Here is a 19239-nt window from a genome sequence, read left to right on the forward strand (position 1 = left end):
CTTCTGGGAGCAGAGCAGGCAGCTGGAGGAGCAGGGAGGATCTGTCCCACGAGCCCCGCCATGGGCAGCTGCTGCTGGCAGAGCTCCTAATATAGCCTCGTCCTGCCCCACCTGGGCTGGGGCTGGGCCGCTCAGCAGGGGGCTGGGCTCTGCTGGGGTGGAGAAGAGGAGGAGGAGGAAGAGGAAGAAGAACAAGAAGAAGACAAGAAGATGAAGAAAGAAGAAGAAGAAGAAGAAGAAGAAGAAGAAGAAGAAGAAGAAGAAGAAGAAGAAGAAGAAGAAGAAGAAGAAGAAGAAGAAGGAGAAGAAGAAGAAGGAGAGGGACAGAGAGAAGAGAAGATCTGAGGCTTTGCTCCTCACAGATGTTTTGTGAAGCACCTGGCCATGCCCTAGCACCCCATCCCATCCCCACCCCATCCCATCCCCAGCCCCATCCCCAACCCATCTCATCCCATCTCATCCCATCCCCATCCCCATCGCCATCCCATCCCATCCCGTCCCCATCCCAATCCCATCCCATCCCCATCCCCATATATTTATTTATATTATATAGATTTTTATATAAAAGTATATGTATTTATTTATATTTTATATACAAAAGTATATATTTTAATATTTTTATGTTTATATATATTTATTTATATATTAAATATATATATATTTATATGTATTTATTCATATTATATTTTTTTATATCTATTTTTTCCCTTCATTTTCCTTCCCGAGCCCCTCACGCGCGTTCCAGGGGCTCCCACCCCTCCTCTCAAAAGGGATGACACAAAAGCACCCCAGCTCGTTTAGACACACCAAAAATCCTCAATTATCCTCCTTTAAATGAGCTTTTGGGCAGAACGGGTCCCTTTGGAGGACGGAGGAGCAGCACCCCGGGGGCATCCCGGTCCGCAGCCGCCGGCATCATCCTCAGCGCAAGGTGGGGGTTTGTCCCCACTATTTATTAAATATTTTAATATACATATTTAATGTATTTTTGCCCTTGTGCAATCTATTAGTCTGTATTACTTTGCCATAAAAAACCAAAATAAATCCCTCAGACGCCGTTCGGAAAATTACATTACCAATATATACCCCATCTGTGGAGGGAGCGAAGCCGTTATAAATTTATATCCCCAATAAATTTAATTCTGGGGAGTCTGCGCGGGTTCCACAGCGGGGTGGTGGCACTTTTCCTCCCAGGTGATTTCTTAACGATGAACTGATAAATATTAAAGCGCCTCTCGATTCGCTAATAAAATTAATCGATTACTGCTCTGCTTCCAGGCGAACGCCGACGGCTTCGCTGGGAGCAGAAAAAGTTGTGATTTAAAAAAAAGAATTAAAACAAAAAAAGGAAAAATCTCCATTTGAAATTAGTTCATTAGCGCTGAGCATCTATTATTTATCGGTTTAATTTCCAGCTATCGCTGCAGTACTGGGCTGGAATCCTGGGTCGTCATGGAAATGCGATGCTTTCGTTAGCGTGAGCCAATTAATTAAAGATGAAGGAAAATTGGTTTTCCTGATTTGGGGTTGGGGGGCGGGGGGGGAGTTTTTTATGGCTGTTGTCTCTGAAATGGGGTTTGTGTTTGCCAAATCTGAGCTGGGAGCATCCATGAGGAGCCCCCGAGATTCATTTCCTTGGGGAGTAAATATTGCTGGAATGATCCAAATAAGAGAAAATGAAATAAAATAAAATAAAATAAAATAAAATAAAATAAAATAAAATAAAATAAAATAACAAAATAAAATAAAATAAAAATTAAAAAAATAAAATAACTAAATAAAATAAAATAAAATAAAAAATTAAAAATAAAATAAAATAAAATAAAATAAAATATAAAATAAAATAAAATAAAAATGGAGGTGCAGAGCTGGGATATGGGAGGTAAAATTTATACCTCCAGCTGCCAGCGGGAAGCACGATCTCATCTGTATTCCTGCCCGCCCGCTCCGAGCCCTCGCAGAGCAAATTTCAGCTGAAATTCATAAATAAATCCTCTCCTGCACAAGTGAAGTTTTATTCGTAGCACGTTTGGTGATACACTGGAAGAAAATACTAATTAAAAGAAAAAAATTCCCCCCCTAGATTGATCTTTAATCTCACGTTAATTATTAAAGTGGGAATTTCAGCCCCAGCGTGGCCGGGCTGTCCCAGCCTGGGGGGGAACAGGAGGGTTTGGGGGGTCTCCTGCCCCCCCAGGCTCTCGGGGCTCCCTGGTATATATTATAGATAAAATAATATAATTTATCTATATAAATATATAATTTTTTTTATATATATATATATATATAAAAAAAATAACATCTCGATACAACTATCTTATACAGCTATCATAGCTAATATTTATATATTATAGATATATATAGCATCTCGCTATGTCACAGCTATCTTATAGCTAATATGTGTATATTATAGATAAGATAGATACTGATATTACAGCTATCTTATAGCTAATATATATAATAGATAAAATAGATAACATCTTGCTATATTACATCTACCTTATAGCTAATATGTGTATATTATAGATAAGATATACATCTTCATATATTACAGATACCTTATAGCTAGTATTATATTATATTAATATATATCTATATATTATAGATAAGATATAGAACATCTCAATATATTACAGGTATCTTACAGTTAATATGTATAAATTATTGATAAGATATATAACATCTCGCTGTATTACAGATATAGCTAATATGTATATATTATAGATAAGATCTAGAACATCTTGATATATTACAACTATTTATAGCTAATGTGTGTATATTATAGGTAAGATAGATAATATTTGGCTATATTACAGATCTCATAGCTGATATGTATATATTTTAGGTAAAGTATATAACATCTTGCTATATTATTGCTATCTTATAGCTATTATATATATTATAGATAAAATAGATAACATCTCACTATATTACATCTACCTTATAGCTAATATGTATATATTATAGATAAGATATAGAACATCTCAATACATTACAGCTATCTTACAGTTAATATGTATAAATTATTGATATATAATGTCTCGCTATATTACAGATATAGCTAATATGTATATATTAGAGATAAGATCTAGAACATCTCTCTATATTACAGCTATCTTATAGCTAATGTGTATATATTATAGGTAAGAGATAATATCTCACTATATTACAGAACTCATAGCTGATATGTATATATTTTAGGTAAGATAAAGAACATCTTGCTATATTACAGCTATCTTATAGCTATTTTATATATTATAGATAAAATAGATAACATCTCGCTATATTACATCTACCTTATAGCTAATATATATATATTATAGATAAGATATAGAACATCTCACTATATTACAGCTATCTTACAGTTAATATGTATAAATTATTGATATATAATGTCTCGCTATATTGCAGATATAGCTAATATGTATATATTATAGGTAAGCTAGATAATATCTCGCTATATTACAGATATAGCTAATATGTATATATTTTAGATAAGATATATAACATCTGGCTGTATTATGGCTATCTTATAGCTAATATGTATATATTTTAGGTAAGATTTATAACATCTGGCTGTATCACAGCTATCTCATAGCTCATATCTATATATTATAGATGAGATTTCTATCTACATTGCAGCCACGTGAGATTTCTGGCTGCTTTATAGATATATCTGCCTATCCCCGAGCAGGTCTCTCTCCGGGGGTCCTGCCCCTCTCCCCGCTGCTGGGGGTGCTGCGAGGCCGGTTCCTCCGAGAGCAGCAGTTGGGGCTGGGGGGGGGGTCCCCAGCCCATCGATTGTCCCATCGGGGGATAATCGAACCCCGCGAGGGGCAGCGGCGGGGGACGAGGGATTTCAGCCCAGGTTTTCTCCTGTTTCAGCCGCCGCAGCCCCACCCGCTCGCCTGCCGTAAATAACCCTCAATTATTGAGCTCCCGCTGCTTTTTTGTCACGGGGGGGAACGTCCCCGGCGGGCTGCGACGGGGCGCGGAGGCTGCGGACGCGACGCTCCGGCTCCGCAGTGAACACCATTAGCGCGGGGGCGGATTCGCTGACGCTTTAATGACGAAGCGAGTTATTAACGAGCGGGCTGGTGTTGGGCGAGCCAGCAGACGGTCACCCCAGCTCGGGTGGGGGTCCCATGGGGGTCCCACCAAGCCCATGCCGCCAGGGACCTGGCCCTAGGGCCATCGGAACCCCTTTTTTGGGGTTTCTCGGCACCTGGGCGTTGGGAAAATGCAAAATATTTTGGAACCCCCATTTCTGACGCGCCGCAGCCCTTCGCGTTTCCCTCCCCACCCCTCCAGCCCCGTCCCCAGCCGGGATCACCGACTCGCCTCCTCCTAGGGCTGAGCCTTCGCGAGAATTTACAATAAGCTGGAAAAAACCCCCAGCCCGCAGGATGGGTGATGTCGGAGAGCCTGCCTTCCCAAAGACGTTCTCCATGTGCAAGGTTATTAAATGCCAGGGGTTGTTTTTTCCCCACCTCCCCCTTTCTTTTGTAGCCTAATAAACAGCGACACGAAGGAAGAGCACGTCGGGGGTTGGTTTTTCCCCCTCCCAGGCTGTAGGCACCAACCGAACGTGCCTCGACCGGCAGCTGCACTGCAGCACTCGCTGCGTCGCCTCGGCGGGGACAGGGCTCCAGTCGCGTCCCCGTCCCCACGCAGGGTCCCCCTCTAAGGACACTTGATGTTGAGGGGGTGCAGGGAAGGTGACCAAGGTCCCTGCGTGGCAGTCGGTGGCATCGTCCTCGTCCCGGTGCTCCCCCCACTCTGAGCCTTTCCCCAAAGCTTTATCTGAGCCCCATCGATCGTCGTGACCGAGCGCCACGGTGGCACTTTGGGACACGAATCCAGCCGGGGTTTGAAGGTGGGGGACGATCACCAGCACGAGGGGACAGGGGGAAGTGGGGAGAGTCTTGGAGAGAAGCCGTGGGGCAGGGTTTGAAGGGGGGGTTTGGCTGTGGGTGGCCACCCCCGCGGCTCTGTGTCAGCCACAGGAACGACTGACCAGGGCACGGGACACGGAGCTGCCGGGGACGCCGAGGTCCAGGGACCTTCTGTGGTGCCGTCACCGCAGCCTCCGCGCCCACACATGAGCAGCTGATGGGATTAGCGGGGATTATCCTCTTGTTCCCCACTCCTCTTTGAGAGGAGAATAAACGTGACCGATGCCTCCAGCTCCGGTTTTATGTTCTCGCCGCAGGCACCGGCCCCACGAGGCCGTTCCCTGGGGCAGGGATGGAGGGTCCAGGCCCCCCCTTTCCCCTGCCCAAACCCTGCAAAGGCCCCGGGGCTGCGGTGGGGAATCGAAGGGCTGATGTGACCCCTGCGAGCTTTAACACACCCTGTCCCCATCTCCGCCCTCGTCCCCATCCTGCCAGCATCCCCACGCAGCTCTCTGCTCAGGGCTGGGGGGATCTCTGCTTGCAGGGGTCCCCCCCCCATTTACAAAGCACCTCGCAGGGTCCAGACTGACCCATAGCCCTGGAGGCTCAGCTCTGCAACTTGATTTTACGGGACCATTTCAAGCTTTATTACGCCCGACCATGCCCACAGGAGGTTCACCCAAGTGCAGGTGAGGCTGCCCGCTGAGCCCCGTGCGGCACCAGTCCCTTTGCCTCCTCCAGCCCCATGTCCCTCTGTCCCTTTTTCCCCTCCCACCCCATCTCCTCCATCATCTCCTCCACCCCTTCCATGCTTTCCACATCTCCTCCACCTCTTCCATCCCCTCCACCCCTTCCATCCCCTCCACATCTCCTCCATCCCTTCCATCTCCTCCACCCCTTCCATCCCCTCCACCTCTCCTCATCTCCTCCATCCCTCCTCATCCCTGGGCAGCAGGTTCCTGCTCTCCCCCAGAGCCAGGATCCTGCTGCCCCCAGCTTCATTGGGTGCTCATTTTGGGGCGAGCCACCCACGCAAGGTCTGCTCCCCCCCTTGCAGGGTCTGCTCCCCCCCTTCTCGCTGCAGCTGCACTATAATTTCCCTTCCCTTCCTCCTCGCCTCGCCCAGCTCTGCTGTAATTTCCCCAGCGCCGCACTCGCATGCATTAAACATGCCCATAAACAACATCTGGAGGAGAGGGCTGGAGATGACAGCCGGCTCCTGGCATCCACCGGCAGAGGGGATGAAGGAAAGGGAGGGGGAAACCAAGCCAGCAAGGGACAAAGAATAATAATTATTTTTAAAAATCAGAGGGGGAAAAAAAAATAGCAGCATGAGCCCCATCAAACGTCGAAGAGACCGTTTTTATTTGCTGTCAAAATAAAAGATGTAAATTAAAAAAAATAAAACAAAAAAAAAACCAACCGAGGTCGGCTCAAATGAAGGCAGAAGAGATCCATGCGCCATGACCCGCGGGAGGAAACCAAAGAAATCTAAAAAAAAAAATAAAAATCAAAGAGGAGGAGGAGGAGGAGGAGGAAGGCTCCATCCCCTAGAGGGAATGACCGAGGCTGAAGTGTAGAAAAATAAAAAGAGCTGGGGAAGGAGAGCAGAGGAGTCCGGCGCGGGGTGGTCACAGCTCACCCGACGTCTTTATGACGTGGAAGAGCGTGACGTTGTAGATGACCTGGTGGCCGTTGTTCCAGGTGTAGAGCACCCTCTCCCGTGGGTTGTAGTCCAGCATGGATATGTGGGAATACTGGTTGTGGAAGGGAATATCCGTGTATTCGTAGCTGGAAGTGTTTGTGTAGTAGGCGAAATAGATCTTGGCGCCGGCCAGGTGGGAGTTGGTGACGTAGAGCGTGCCGCAGATCATGAAGGACTCGCCGGCGCTTCGCTTCGGGTAGCCCGTGTCCCAGCTCCGCAGGACTTCCAGCGTCTGGGGGTCCACGCGGCTCACCACGATGTTGCCGGCGTTTTGGTTGGTGGTGTAGACGGCCCACAGCCCGTTCTCGTCCACCATGAAGTCGATGTCGGAGAAACCGCCCCAAGAGTAAGGGAAGGTGTTGTTGTAGCCGGCGCCGGCGAGGCTGCGCTGCACCAGCACGCTGCGGGAGCGAAAGTGGTACTTCACCGCGATGTTACTCTGGTATTTGTTGTAGTAGAGGGACCCGTTGAAGACGACGTGGCCGGTGCCGGCCCAGGGGTGAGGCAGGAGATGCTGCACGAAGTTCTGACCCGTCACGAAGTCGTTCAAGGTCCGAAACTCCAAGACACGGCGACCCTTGTAGTAACCGTCCATGTACCACACCTGCAGCGGGCGCGGGTTAGGGGTGCCCGGCCAAAACGGGGCTCCCACCCCCATCAAGGACAGAGGGACAAGATCCATGTCCTGCACAACCCACCACCACCACACACAGCCATTTACCCTGCTGGGACACCCGATTTTTCTGGCTTCCCCCTTTAAACGTGTTTTCTGCTCTCTCTGCTGATCAAATGATCAGCTAATTTTTAATAAGTGGGTGCGCTTCATTAGCAACGTCCAGCCTGATTGAGTTCTTGGTGCACCAAGGGCACGGGCACCCCAAGCAGTGTGTACCCCGGGTGCATGGGCGGCGTGCACCCCAGGGAGCGTGCACCCACGGAGACACAGCCCGAAGGGACACGGCAGCACGAGCCAGGCAGGTTGCAGGGGACACGGTGCCCAAGGAGTAAAAATCCAGAGCCAGGGCTGCCAAAAGAGGAGCTGCCCACCTGCAAAAGTCACCCCTGCTTGGGCTGGGAGGGTTTGGGGGTAAAACACCCACAAAAGAGCCACGGGAAGCCCAGGCAGGTCTGTGTGTCCCCCCCCACCCATCCCTGTGGGTCACTCACCCGGCTGTCGGCGCTGGGTGTCATCGTGTCGGTCATCCACGAGCCGAAGCGGGAGCCCGACGCTCGGATGGTGATGGGGTTACTGACACCCGTCAGCTTCCCGCAGCCTGGGAATGGGCAGAAAAAAGAGCTCGGCGTCAGGGGTGGGCGTCCAGGGCCACGCCACTGCCCAGCTCCCTCCAGTCCCACGAGCATCCCGCGCCGAGCAGGGAGGAACCAGGGCTCCCCTTCACCCCAGGGACCCCCCAGGAGTGACAGGGCAGCAGGATTAGGGGATGCTCAAGGAAAAGGCACCGCTGGGCTCTGGCAGCTCTTCCTGAGCAAGGAAAAGTGGCTCCTGTGCCAGTGTGGGGGACCTGGGTGCCCACCCAGCCCAGAGCCGTGGCGCTGGAGGGGGAGGATCGTACCCAGTTTTTGCATGCAGGCGTGCAGCCGTGCCTCCAGCGTCAGCACCCGCTGCTGCAGCTCCTCGTAGTCGTAGGCGCCCATCTCCTCCTGGATGGCCAGCAAGATCCCGGAGAGGTTCCTCACCTCCTCCTTCAGGTGCACAATGAGCCTCGTGTCCGACTTGTACTGATCCAGGACGGGCGTGAGAGGCAGCAGCTCCGTCATCTTCTCCTTGAGCTCCTGTTTAAGGGGTGCGAGGGGAAACAAACCCCCCCCCCAATTTAATTAACCCCCTGCTCGGAGCCTGGTGGTGCTTGGCCCCATGTCTGCTGTCTGCCTGTCCATCCCTCCAGGGGTAACACGGAGCTTTCCAGCCTGGCGGCGCCTATCACCGAGCGCAGCCTCGTTAACACTCCAGAGACGAGCCCTGTTCCCTGGGTTGGTAATTAATAACGATTACGAGGCTTTGCATCTTCCAAGCGCTCGGGGAGAGGGAGCTCACGAATCAGCCGCAGCCGATGCCATCGCCTCGCTCTGCAGAGTCAGAACCAGGCAGGATGCGGCCCCGCTGCGGGAGCGTGGGCTGACATCCCCTTCCCCAGGGCAGGGGAAGGAGAGCAACAGGCTCTCGTTATATGCCAGGCCCAGGGGTTAAAAATCTCTCCTTATTTTAGCACGAGGAGAAGGTTGAGGCGTTCTGACCTTGGCCTGGAAGCACCCAGGCAACACGTCCCGCAGGCGAAGGCTGAGCAGGTCCAGCCTATGTGGGACCAGGGTGCAAGTACAGGGTGGGGAGAGCGTGCCAGGGATGGGCGATGGCTCTAGGCAATGGGTGCGTGTGCACCCAAGCACCCTGTGTGCCACAGGGATGCTCAGCCCTGGGACCACCGCAGGGATGCTCAGCTCTGGCATCACCGCAGGGATGCTCAGCCCCGGGACCACCGCAGGGATGCTCAGCCCCAGGACCACCCAGGGATGCTCGCCCCCGGGACCACCCCAGGGATGCTCGGCCCCGGGACCACCCCAGGGATGCTCAGCTCTGGCATCACCCCAGGGATGCTCAGCTCTGTGAGCTCCGTCCCCCCCCGCCTCGTGGGGCTCAGCACCTCCCGCTGTGATTAAACCAGCCGAGACATTCGCTGCAGCTCAGATGTTTAATCAATGTCTCGTCTCTGCAACCGGCAGCGCCCGGCATCCACCCAAGCATCCTCCAGCCCAGCTCAGCACCAAGAACCAGCCGCTCCCGAGACACAAACACCCTTCAGCTGTCGGGATGAAGCCCAAGGGCTCCCAAAATAAACCAGTGCCCCAGCGGGGGGGCGGGTAATGGGCTTTCTCGGGGTGCAGAGCCGCTGCGGCACGAGCGGCACTGACGCGCAGGCTGCATCGATCAGCGCACGGCGCTGGCGGCTGCCGCCCGTCAGGTGGAAATCGTGGCTCTGCCAGGGAAGAGACAGGGCTTGTTTAATTAAAGGTGTCGATTCACAGGCAGATGGGCTGGGAAATGGCCAGCTCTGCTGTCCCGCCACCGGCACAGCTCCCCTGCGGCACCCAGCGAGGCAGCAGGATGTGGCCCTGGGTCAGTTTGCGCTGTGCCTTGTCTGAGCGCCCACCGCAGCTGGGCACCCTGTCCCGCTCCTGCACTGCGCACACATCCTGCATGCTCAGGGGCTGCAGGGATGCTCAGCTCTAGGACCACCCCAGGGACGCTCGGCCCCAGGACCACCCCAGGGACGCTCGGCCCCAGGACCACCCCAGGGACGCTCGGCCCCAGGACCACCCCAGGGACGCTCGGCCCCAGGACCACCCCAGGGACGCTCGCCCACCCAGACCACCCCAGGGATGCTCGGCCCCGGGACCACCCCAGGGACGCTCGGCCCCGGGACCACCCCAAGCAGGACCCTTCCCAGGGTGCCCACCGGTGTCAGAGCACCCCACAGCACCCCGTGCTCGAGGAGGGCTGGAGCCGGTCCCACGGGCACACGAGGCGGCGGCAGCGGGTCGCGGGCTCACCTGGAAGCTCTTGGCGTTGAGGCTCTTCTGGCTCTCAGCGGCCACCTTCAGCCTGGAGTCCAAACCCTTCATGAGGGACTCGGTGTTGCGCACGTACTGGAGGTCCCGGTAGGTCCGGAGGTCCAGCACCTCCATCGACTGGGAGATGTTCTGCACCTGCGTGGTGGGACGAAGGGGGTGATAAAGCCCTCGGTCTAATTAACACGGCCCCTCCGCTGCTAACGATAACCCTGAGGAATTTGGGGTGCGGAGGCAGAGAGGGGATGGGGAAGGGAGAGCAGCCCCCAGGAGCAGCCCCGTGGCACGGGGTGCTGGTGGGGACACAGCCCCAGGACGCCCCATCCCGGTGTCCCCATCCCCAGGGAGCCGGAGGACGAGCCGCTCCCCCTCCAATGCTTGTGAGAAAACTCTTCCCCCCACTGCTTTAATGTATAAAATACACTAATAAATGTATTTTTATTAAAATACGTTAATAAATGTATCTTACACATAAATAAAACACCAATAAAATGTTTTACTCATCCTGCTTCAGCTCTTATTTGTTTTTTTTTAAACCACCCGGCTTTAAACCACCATTTCCCAGCCCAAAATCTCTTCCCCCCGCAGCTTTAACGTACAAAATAACGCGTTTTACTCATCCAGCTTCAGCTGTTATTTGTTTTTTTTATCCTTTAAACCACCCCAGCGCACATTTCCCAGCCCGCTCCGTGCGCTTTCATTCTTTAATTTCATCTGCCGCAGCCGGCAAAGTTATTTTATTTTTATGTTTTTAAACGATGCGAATGCGGCCGCGTCCCTCAAACGGTTATTTATTTATTAGCGCCGGCCCCGCTGGTACTCACGGTGCCGCCGCCTCGGAGGGGAGCCGCTCGCGAGGCGTTTGTGCAGCGCGGTGTAATAAAAGTTTAATGGGGTTTGCGGCGTGTGAGAACCGAGGGGGGGGGAAATTAAATGAGCTCCACGCAGGCACGCGGCGCCGGGGAGGGGAAGGGGGACGGCTGGTGCCAGCATCGCTGCGGAGCCCACGGGGAAGGGGCCGGGAACGTGGGTCCTCGCTGTGGGAAAACCCCGCGTGTCCTACGTGGATCCTCACCATAGGAAACCCCACGCATCCTCTGTGGATCCTCGCCGTGGGAAACCCCACGTGTCCTCTGTGGGAAAATCCCACGCATCCTACGTGGATCCTCACTGTGGGAAACCCCACATGTCCTCCGTGGATCCTCGCTGTGGGAAAATCCCACACATCCTACGTGGATCCTCATCGTGGGAAACCCCACGCATCCTACGTGGGAAAATCCCACACATCCTACATGGATCCTCGCCATGGGAAACCCCACATGTCCTCCATGGATCCTCGCCGTGGGAAAATCCCACACATCCTACGTGGATCCTCGCTGTGGGAAAATCCCACGCATCCTACGTGGATCCTCGCTGTGGGAAACCCCACATGTGCTCCGTGGGAAAATCCTACACATCCTATGTGGATTCTCACCATGGGAAACCCCACATGTCTTCCACGGATCCTCGCCGTGGGAAAATCCCACGCATCCTACGTGGATCCTCGCCGTGGGAAAATCCCACACATCCTACGTGGATCCTCATCGTGGGAAACCCCACGCATCCTACGTGGGAAAATCCCACACATCCTATGTGGATTCTCACCATGGGAAACCCCACATGTCCTCCATGGATCCTCGCCGTGGGAAAATCCCACGCATCCTACGTGGATCCTCGCTGTGGGAAACCCCACGTGCCCTCCGTGGGAAAATCCCACACATCCTACGTGGATCCTCGCTGTGGGAAACCCCACGTGTCCTCTGTGGGAAAATCCCACACATCCTACGTGGATCCTCGCCGTGGGAAACCCCACGTGCCCTCTGTGGGAAAATCCCACACATCCTACGTGGATCCTCGCTGTGGGAAACCCCACGCACCCTCCATCGGGCGGGGGAAAAACCACCTGTGAAACATCATTTGGCTCACGGGGCTGTGGGGTAAAACACCCTCGGGCTTTCTCTCCCGGGGCTGATTTCATCTCGCTGTGGGCGGCGAGGGCACGGCCACGTGCCGGTGGCACCAGGGCCACGCTGTGACACCCTTCCCGGCAAACCCGAGGGCCACGTGGGAGGACGCCAGCGCTCCCCTTCGTGGTGGGATGTGGCAGCGTGAAGGATGCTCGTGCTCTTCGCCCGGCGATGTTACGCGGGGACGGGGGGTGTCCTCACCGGGACGTAGCCCCAGGAGAAGGGACGAGCCCATCGCACCCACACCGGGCACGTGCATCCCCCTACCCACCAATTAACGGCTTCGTTAGCGCGCTTGGTCCCGCCGCTCACCTTCTCCATGAGCTGGCGGAGCTGGTGGCTGCGCAGGTCGCGGGAGCAGGTGCCCTGCACGGGGATGACGGCCGTGCAGAGGCATTTGCCGTCGGGGGCTTGCGCCGAGGTGTAAACCTGCCAGCCCTCGTCGGGGCTCTGGAAAAGGGTCTGTGGGAGAGAGAGGGGAGACATCAGGGCTCTGAAGGGCGCCGGAGCCACTCGCCCGCCCGCGCCAGGCTCCCCACGCGCGCCAGGGCTTCCCCAAAACCGCCGGGCTGGCGGCACTGCATCGCCTCGGCAAGACACCGGAGCATCCTTCCCTCCTGCCGGCACCTGGCTGGGGACAAGCCAGCGAGGGAGCAACGTCCCGGCGCCGGCATGAGCCCACCAAACCCTTCCTGAACCGTCCCATCGCCGTCAAAGCCACCCCACCACGGCGCAGCCCTGCCACGTCCCACGCAGCTCCCCCAAATCACATCCGAGTCGCTTCACATTTTTCCTCCTTTCAGGTTTTTTTTATCCAGGTCAATTAATATTCGCCCCCCACACACACACACTCCGAGACTCATTTCACCGCAGCGATCTGCTCCAAATACAGCGATTTCGGCTTCCCAGCGCTCCAGGACCGGCCACGAAACGACATCAGGATGGGAAGAAACAACGAGAAAACGCTCTTCATCACCTCCTTGTCTCTCCTCTTCCTCCCACACCCCCAGCCCGGTGTAATTTCCCCACTAATGAGCTGACGAGGCAGGAATTCCCTCCGCTGCCACCGCCTCGCCTGGGAGGGGAGCGGAGCTACGGGTCCAGATCGCTAATTCCTTCCCTTTGAACGTCAGGTCCCTTCGACAGCGGTGGGGAAACACCAGCGCATCCCCCTGCCTGGGTGGGCACCGGGGTGGGCACCCAGGTGGGCGCCTGGGCATCCCCAGCCCACCGAGCATCCCACCAGCCCCCAGGAAGCCAATTTTTTGCCTCCAACTGCACCTTTTCCAGGCAACTCCAGGCTCAGGGGTTTTGCTTTTGGTCTCCCAACGCAGCCGTGGAGGGGGGCACCCACCCCAGCCTCCTGCCGCCTCCCCCCACCCCGTTTTCGGCCGGGTCCCACCACGCTCGCCCTGAAAACTGAGCGGAGAACCATCCACCGCCGCCCCCCTCCTTCCTCCTCTTCGCCTGATTTATTCGCGCCATAAGCCGGCGTTTTTTGCGCCGGGCCATTTAGCATTTCATGGGTAATTCATAATTATTAATTATGAAAATCAAGAGCAAACTCATCGCTCTCCCCGAGCCGGGCAGAGATAAACGACCCGTTCCCTGTTACAAGCCGGGGACGATACTTTTTCCTTTACACGCAGCGGTTTTTAACTTCATGTTTCACATCGGGAGGGATTTATTGGCCACGGCAGCGGCTGAACGCCGAGCTCCGACCAGGATAAATGAACCGACGGCGGCAGAAAAACTCAACCAAGTAAATTCCTGAGTTATCACAGGGGGAAAAGGGAAATAATAAAGGATTTATTCAGCCCAGCCCCAGCGCGGAGCCCTCGGTAGCCTTGGCTGGTGGCGAGCCACGTCGTGGGATAACGAGCCCTTGGGAAGGTGTCGGTGGATGGCGTCGTGGTGGTGGATGGCGTCGCGACGGTGATGGCACCGTGATGGCCACTTACTGCATATTAATTATATGATGCACAATTATCAGATATACACGTGGGGAAAGACTTAATGCATGGCCCTGTGCAGTCCCACCCCCCTAAATTGGGGTTCTCGTGGCAAGAAGGGTCCCCCCCAAGCTGCTCCGGGCACGGCACGGGGCTGGCACCCATGGCACAGGGCTGGCACCCACGGCACGGGGCTGGCACCCCCCAATCTCCCACCCTCAGGACCCTGGGAACATCCCGTACACCAAAAATCTTCATTTCTTCCCCCCGCAAAAAAAAGCTGCTGGAATGAAAGAGCCCGAAGCGACGCCGGGGGCACCCGCAGCCGCCGAGGAACCATTTCCCTCTGCCCGGCACCCGCCCGGCCACGGCGGCCATCAATACTTCATGGAGGGCTCATGCATAAATGATGGCAGGGAGCGGGCTGGGGCGGGCAGGATGCGGCCGCCAGCGCTCAGAACCACCGAGCCGGAGCCCGGCAAAGCTCCTCCGCTCGCCAGATCGGGCTCCCCGCGGCGCAGGGACGCTGGGGTCCACCGTGAGTGACCCCAGGGTGCCGGTGATGGACCCTGGGCGAGAGCCAAACCCCAGGAGATGCCCCAGGGCTGCATCCAGCCCCCCGGGTAGGGTGGAGGTGGGGGGCAGCTGTGCCCGCTGCGGCGCAGGGGCCTGGCGGCGGCGGTTACGGGCGATATTATTAGGTTAAACGCAGCCCGTGCAAGCTGTCGCGGGGTTATTAATTCGATGCTCCGGGCTCCTCCGAGGATGCTCGGGGCTCTCTCCATCGTGGTTCTCCTCCTCCACGACAAACCACAAGCCATCGCCCGCTCCGGCACCGTGGCGCACAGCAACGGTGTCCCCAAAAACCAGCGTCCCACGGGGCCGAGGTGACGGGAGCACCCGGGGCTGGGCTGGGTGAATCCGCCTCCGGACGGCGGGGCAGGAAAGGAGCCGCAGTTTTCTAGAAAGGGGCTTTGAGAGTCTCTGAACGCCGGCAAAGGCCGCGCCGGGCATCACCGGAGCCACAGCCAAGGCGGGGAGCACATGGGGGTCTCCTCGCACCCCGGCACGTCATCCTGGGGTCCCCTCGCACCCCACGTGCCGGCACATCGTCCTGGTGGCCCCTTGCATCTTGGCACAACGTCCTGGGGTCCCCTCGCGCCCCGGCACGTCGTCCCCTCCACCCCACGCTCCGGCACATCATCCCAGGGACCCCTCGCACCCCATGGGTGGCACATTGTCCCCTCGCACCCCCACAGTCCCACACGTCGTCCCCTCGCACCCCGGCACGTCGTCCCGGCGGCGGCGGCTGCGCCGAGCCCGTCGCAGCCGCATTAGCGACGCCCCGTCCCCGCTGATTAATGATTTTACAACGAACGCTAATGATCAGCCAATTATTGTCGAGCGGCCTCTGCTTTACCCCCGGCACCGCTAATTACCCTGCGCCACGATCGCCTGGTCGGTGGCTCCTGGTGAGACCCCCCCCCCCCCGCCAGCTGCCACACGCGGGGCTGCGGCGACGAAGGCCACCGCGCTCATCCTCCTCCGCAGGAGCCCCGCTGGGAACGGCACCCCAAAAACGCCCCCGAGGGATGGGGGGGGGTCCCTGTGGGGTGGGTTGGGGGCTGCAGGGAAGGACCCTCATGGCTGGGGCTGGCACACCCGAGGTGGGGTGCAGCCCGGTGACCCCCCGAGGGCTCTGCCGGGGGTCCTGGGGAGGTCACTGCCAGGACTTGGGGGGGGGGCACATGGAGCCAATTGGTGCCACATCTGCCAGCCCAGCTGCCAGCGGGCTCCAGCTGGGCTGTGCCAGCTTCTTCCTCCAACACCCCCAAACCGAATCGTGCCCCCCCCCCCCCATCCCACACCCGAGATCGGCGCTGGCAACACCATGACGCACCCGCCTTGGCAGGATCCCCCACCACGGCCCCCCCCCCCCAAATTGGGTGCCCAGACCCCCACGGGGAGGCTCCAGCTACCAGAGGGGTTTTCTCATGACGAAGGACGTGCCCCCCACCCCCATATCACGGCCCCCCCCCACCTCAGCTACGGTTGGGCACCAGCCAGGCCCCCACAGCACCGACCGCATCGCCCAGCCCTCCCCGGGGGCTCCCCCGTGCCTGCGGCATCACCCGGGGCCCAGCCCAGCCCCAGCGCTGCCGTTGCAGCCCCCCAAAACATGTGTGCCCCCCCCCCCCCCACCCCCGACATCCCAGGGGACATTTGGGGGGTCCCTGCCTGGGGAAGGGGGGGGGTGCCCAGGGTCCTGTGAATTGGGGGGGTTCACCCCCTCCTCCCTGGCTGGTTTCCCCCCCCCATGAGCCTCCCCTGGCCGGGGGGAGCAGCAGGACCCTGGGGGGGGGGGGGGGGGACGTCCAGGCCTCCCCACTCAGTCCCCAGGAACTGCCCAGGGTAAAGAAGGGGGTCAGGACCCCCCCACCCCCTCACAGGGGTCCCCTTGTCTAACAGGGGGTCCCCAGTGCACCCTGCCTTGGGTGTGGGGGGGGAAGGCAGGGAGCAGGGGAGACCCCCATGCCCCGGGGGGGTCCTGTGTGCCCTGCCCAGAGTGGGGGTCCCCAAGCCCAGGGAATCCCCGGTGGAGGGGGGGGGTCCTGTGCCCAGGGGGAAAGCGGAGGGGGGGTCCCATGTCGGGGGGGGTCCCGGTCTGCCCATGATCGGGAGGGAGGGAGGGTGAGGGGGTGTCCATGAGCGGGGGGTGCCCGGGGAGGGCGGAGGGGGGGGGGGGTCTCCATGCCCGGGGGTTTAGAGGGGGGTCCCGGTGCGTCCTGCCCGGGAGGAAGGGAGGGGGTTTGCCCATGAACGGGGTGGGGGGGGGTCCTCACCGGGAGGAAGGGAGGATGAGTGGAGGTGCCCGGGGGAAGGCAGAGGGGGGTCCCCGTACCCGGGGGGAGGAAGAGGGGGGGTCCCGGTGTGGCGCATCCAGGGAGGAAGGGAGGGGGGTGCCCATTAACGGGCCGGGGGGGTCCCGGTTCACCCTGCCCGGGAGGAAGGGAGGGGGGGGGGGTGTTCATGAGCGGGGGGGGGTGCCCGGGGGAGGGCGGACGGGGGTCCCCGTGCCCGGGGGGGGAGGAAGAGGGGGGTCCCGGTGCTCCGCATCCCGGGAGGAAGGAGGGGGGATGCCCATTAACGGGGTGGGGGGCGTCCCCGGTGCCTCCTGCCCAGGAGGAAAGGAGAATGGGGGGGACCCCATGCCCGGGGCGGGGGGGGCAGGATAAAGGGAGGGGTCCCGGTGCTCCGCATCCCGGGGCAGCCCGACCCCGGTGGGTGCCGGTGCCGGTGGCGCAGCTCCTCGCCGCAGCCCGAGCATCCCCCGGGGTACCCACCCTCCCCCCCGCCGCCTCTCCCCTCCCCGGTACCGGACCGACTCACGATCTTCTCGGAGGTGCCGGCCCGGGACACGGCGGTACCGTTGAGTCCCACGAGCGACGGCAGCGTTTGGGACATCCAGTTGGTGACCATGGCCATGGTGCTGAGCACGGCGCCGATCTTCAGCAGCGGCACCGTCATGTCGCCGTCGCCTGCCCATCACCCCCCCGCCACACACACACACCCCTCCCACCACCCCCCCGGTACCGGGACCGGTGCCCACCGCCGTCCCCGCCGCTTAGCGGAGCCCCTTTGAGCCGCGTTCGCCTTTATAAACGGGGCCGGAACCGCTCCGGAGTGACGTCGGCGTCGCTGGCTCCGGGCCAGCTCGGTACGGCCCCGGTTTAGGGCGGGTCTGCCCGGTACGGCCCCGGTTTAGGGCGGGTCTGACCGGTACGGCCCCGGTTTGGGATGGTCCTATCCGGCACGGCACAGCACCATCCACCTCAGCTGCCTTTGGAGTAGCCCGGTATGGCTTGGTCTGGGGGAGCAGGACCCCGGAGACCCTCGGTCTGGGGGAGCGGGACCCCGGAGACCCCCGGTCTGGGGGAGCAGGACCCCGGAGACCCCCGGTTTGGGGGAGGAGGTCCCCGGAGACCCCCGGTCTGGGGTAACAGGACCCCGGAGACCCCCGGTTTGGGGAGCGGGACCCCCGTAGACCCCCCCCCTCCCTCGCACTGGTACCAGTATCAGGGACCTCCGCACCCGCAGCCTGGTCTGGAGGCTGCAGCCACCCCCCAGCACCCAGCCCCCCCAAGACTCCCCCCAGACACCCCAAATCCTCATCTCCATCCTCACCAGCAGCCCACGGCTCTGGGGACCCCCCCATGAGACCCTCCCCCTCCCCCCACCTCCCCCAGCGCGACATCCCTGGGGTCCCCCCCGGACACCCCAAACCCTCTGCCGCTGGGTGCCCCCCCATGAGCCCCCCTGGGTGCAGCTGGACCCCCCCCCCCGAGGCTCTGACCATCCTCGCTCTGGGTTTGCCACCGTCTCCCGTGTCGCGGTCACGCAGTGCCACCGCGTGGGGACAGCCACGCTCAGCACACGGACAGCCCACCCCCCCCAACCCATTTTTTTTTGGGGGGGGTGACCCCATAACCATGGGACAGGGCTTCAAACCCCCCCATCACCCACCCGCCACGAGCCACGTGCTCCCACGGGGACACCCACGGGGCGAGCGTGTCACCGGGGTGCACCGGGTGGGCACCTTCATCTGAGGGGCTCTGCAGAGCCACGACAGCGTGGGAGGGGGGGGACACCCCCCCTTTGTGACCCCCAAACCTCCTCCCCACCCCTCCGTCACCCCGTGGCAGTGTCCCCTTGCAGCCCAGCCTGGGAACGGCTCGTTACGTGGGGCTGAGCGGGGTGCTGGGGTGCACGGGGGGGGCTCAGTGGGGCCACCCCGACCCCAACCCTGCTGGGGGGCTGGGGGCACCATTTAGGGGGGGAAGGGGGAGATCCGGAGGCCCCAAAGCCCCCCCGGGGCTTGTTGAACCCCCTCCATCCCCAGATGGGTCCCCACACCCCATCCCTGCCCCATCACCCCCCCGGATAGGGAGCACCCACAGAGGGAGGGGGGGTCTGGGGGTCCCACACCAGCACCTGCAGCTTGGGGACACGAGCAGGGCGGTGGCAGGGCCACGCTCTGGGCAGAGCTGGGACATAAATCCTGCCCCGGTTCAGCCCCGGCATCACCCCCCAAAACC

The 19239-nt window shown here is 58.3% G+C and overlaps 1 protein-coding gene across 1 annotated transcript; it reads right to left on the reverse strand.

The window, feature by feature from the left end:
• Positions 1-6427: 6427 nt before the first annotated feature.
• OLFM2 (olfactomedin 2) lies at positions 6428-17679 on the reverse strand. Its single transcript, XM_068421749.1, has 6 exons — positions 17534-17679; positions 12504-12653; positions 10168-10323; positions 8175-8394; positions 7768-7874; positions 6428-7204 (listed from the first exon to the last, which is right to left on the reverse strand). The coding sequence occupies exons 1-6, from the start codon at positions 17669-17671 to the stop codon at positions 6527-6529; spliced, it is 1449 nt and encodes a 482-aa protein (XP_068277850.1). The 5' UTR covers positions 17672-17679; the 3' UTR covers positions 6428-6526.
• Positions 17680-19239: the final 1560 nt, after the last annotated feature.

The sequence above is a fragment of the Nyctibius grandis genome, chromosome 35 (assembly GCF_013368605.1).
Source record: "Nyctibius grandis isolate bNycGra1 chromosome 35, bNycGra1.pri, whole genome shotgun sequence".
Lineage (NCBI taxonomy): Eukaryota > Metazoa > Chordata > Aves > Nyctibiiformes > Nyctibiidae > Nyctibius > Nyctibius grandis.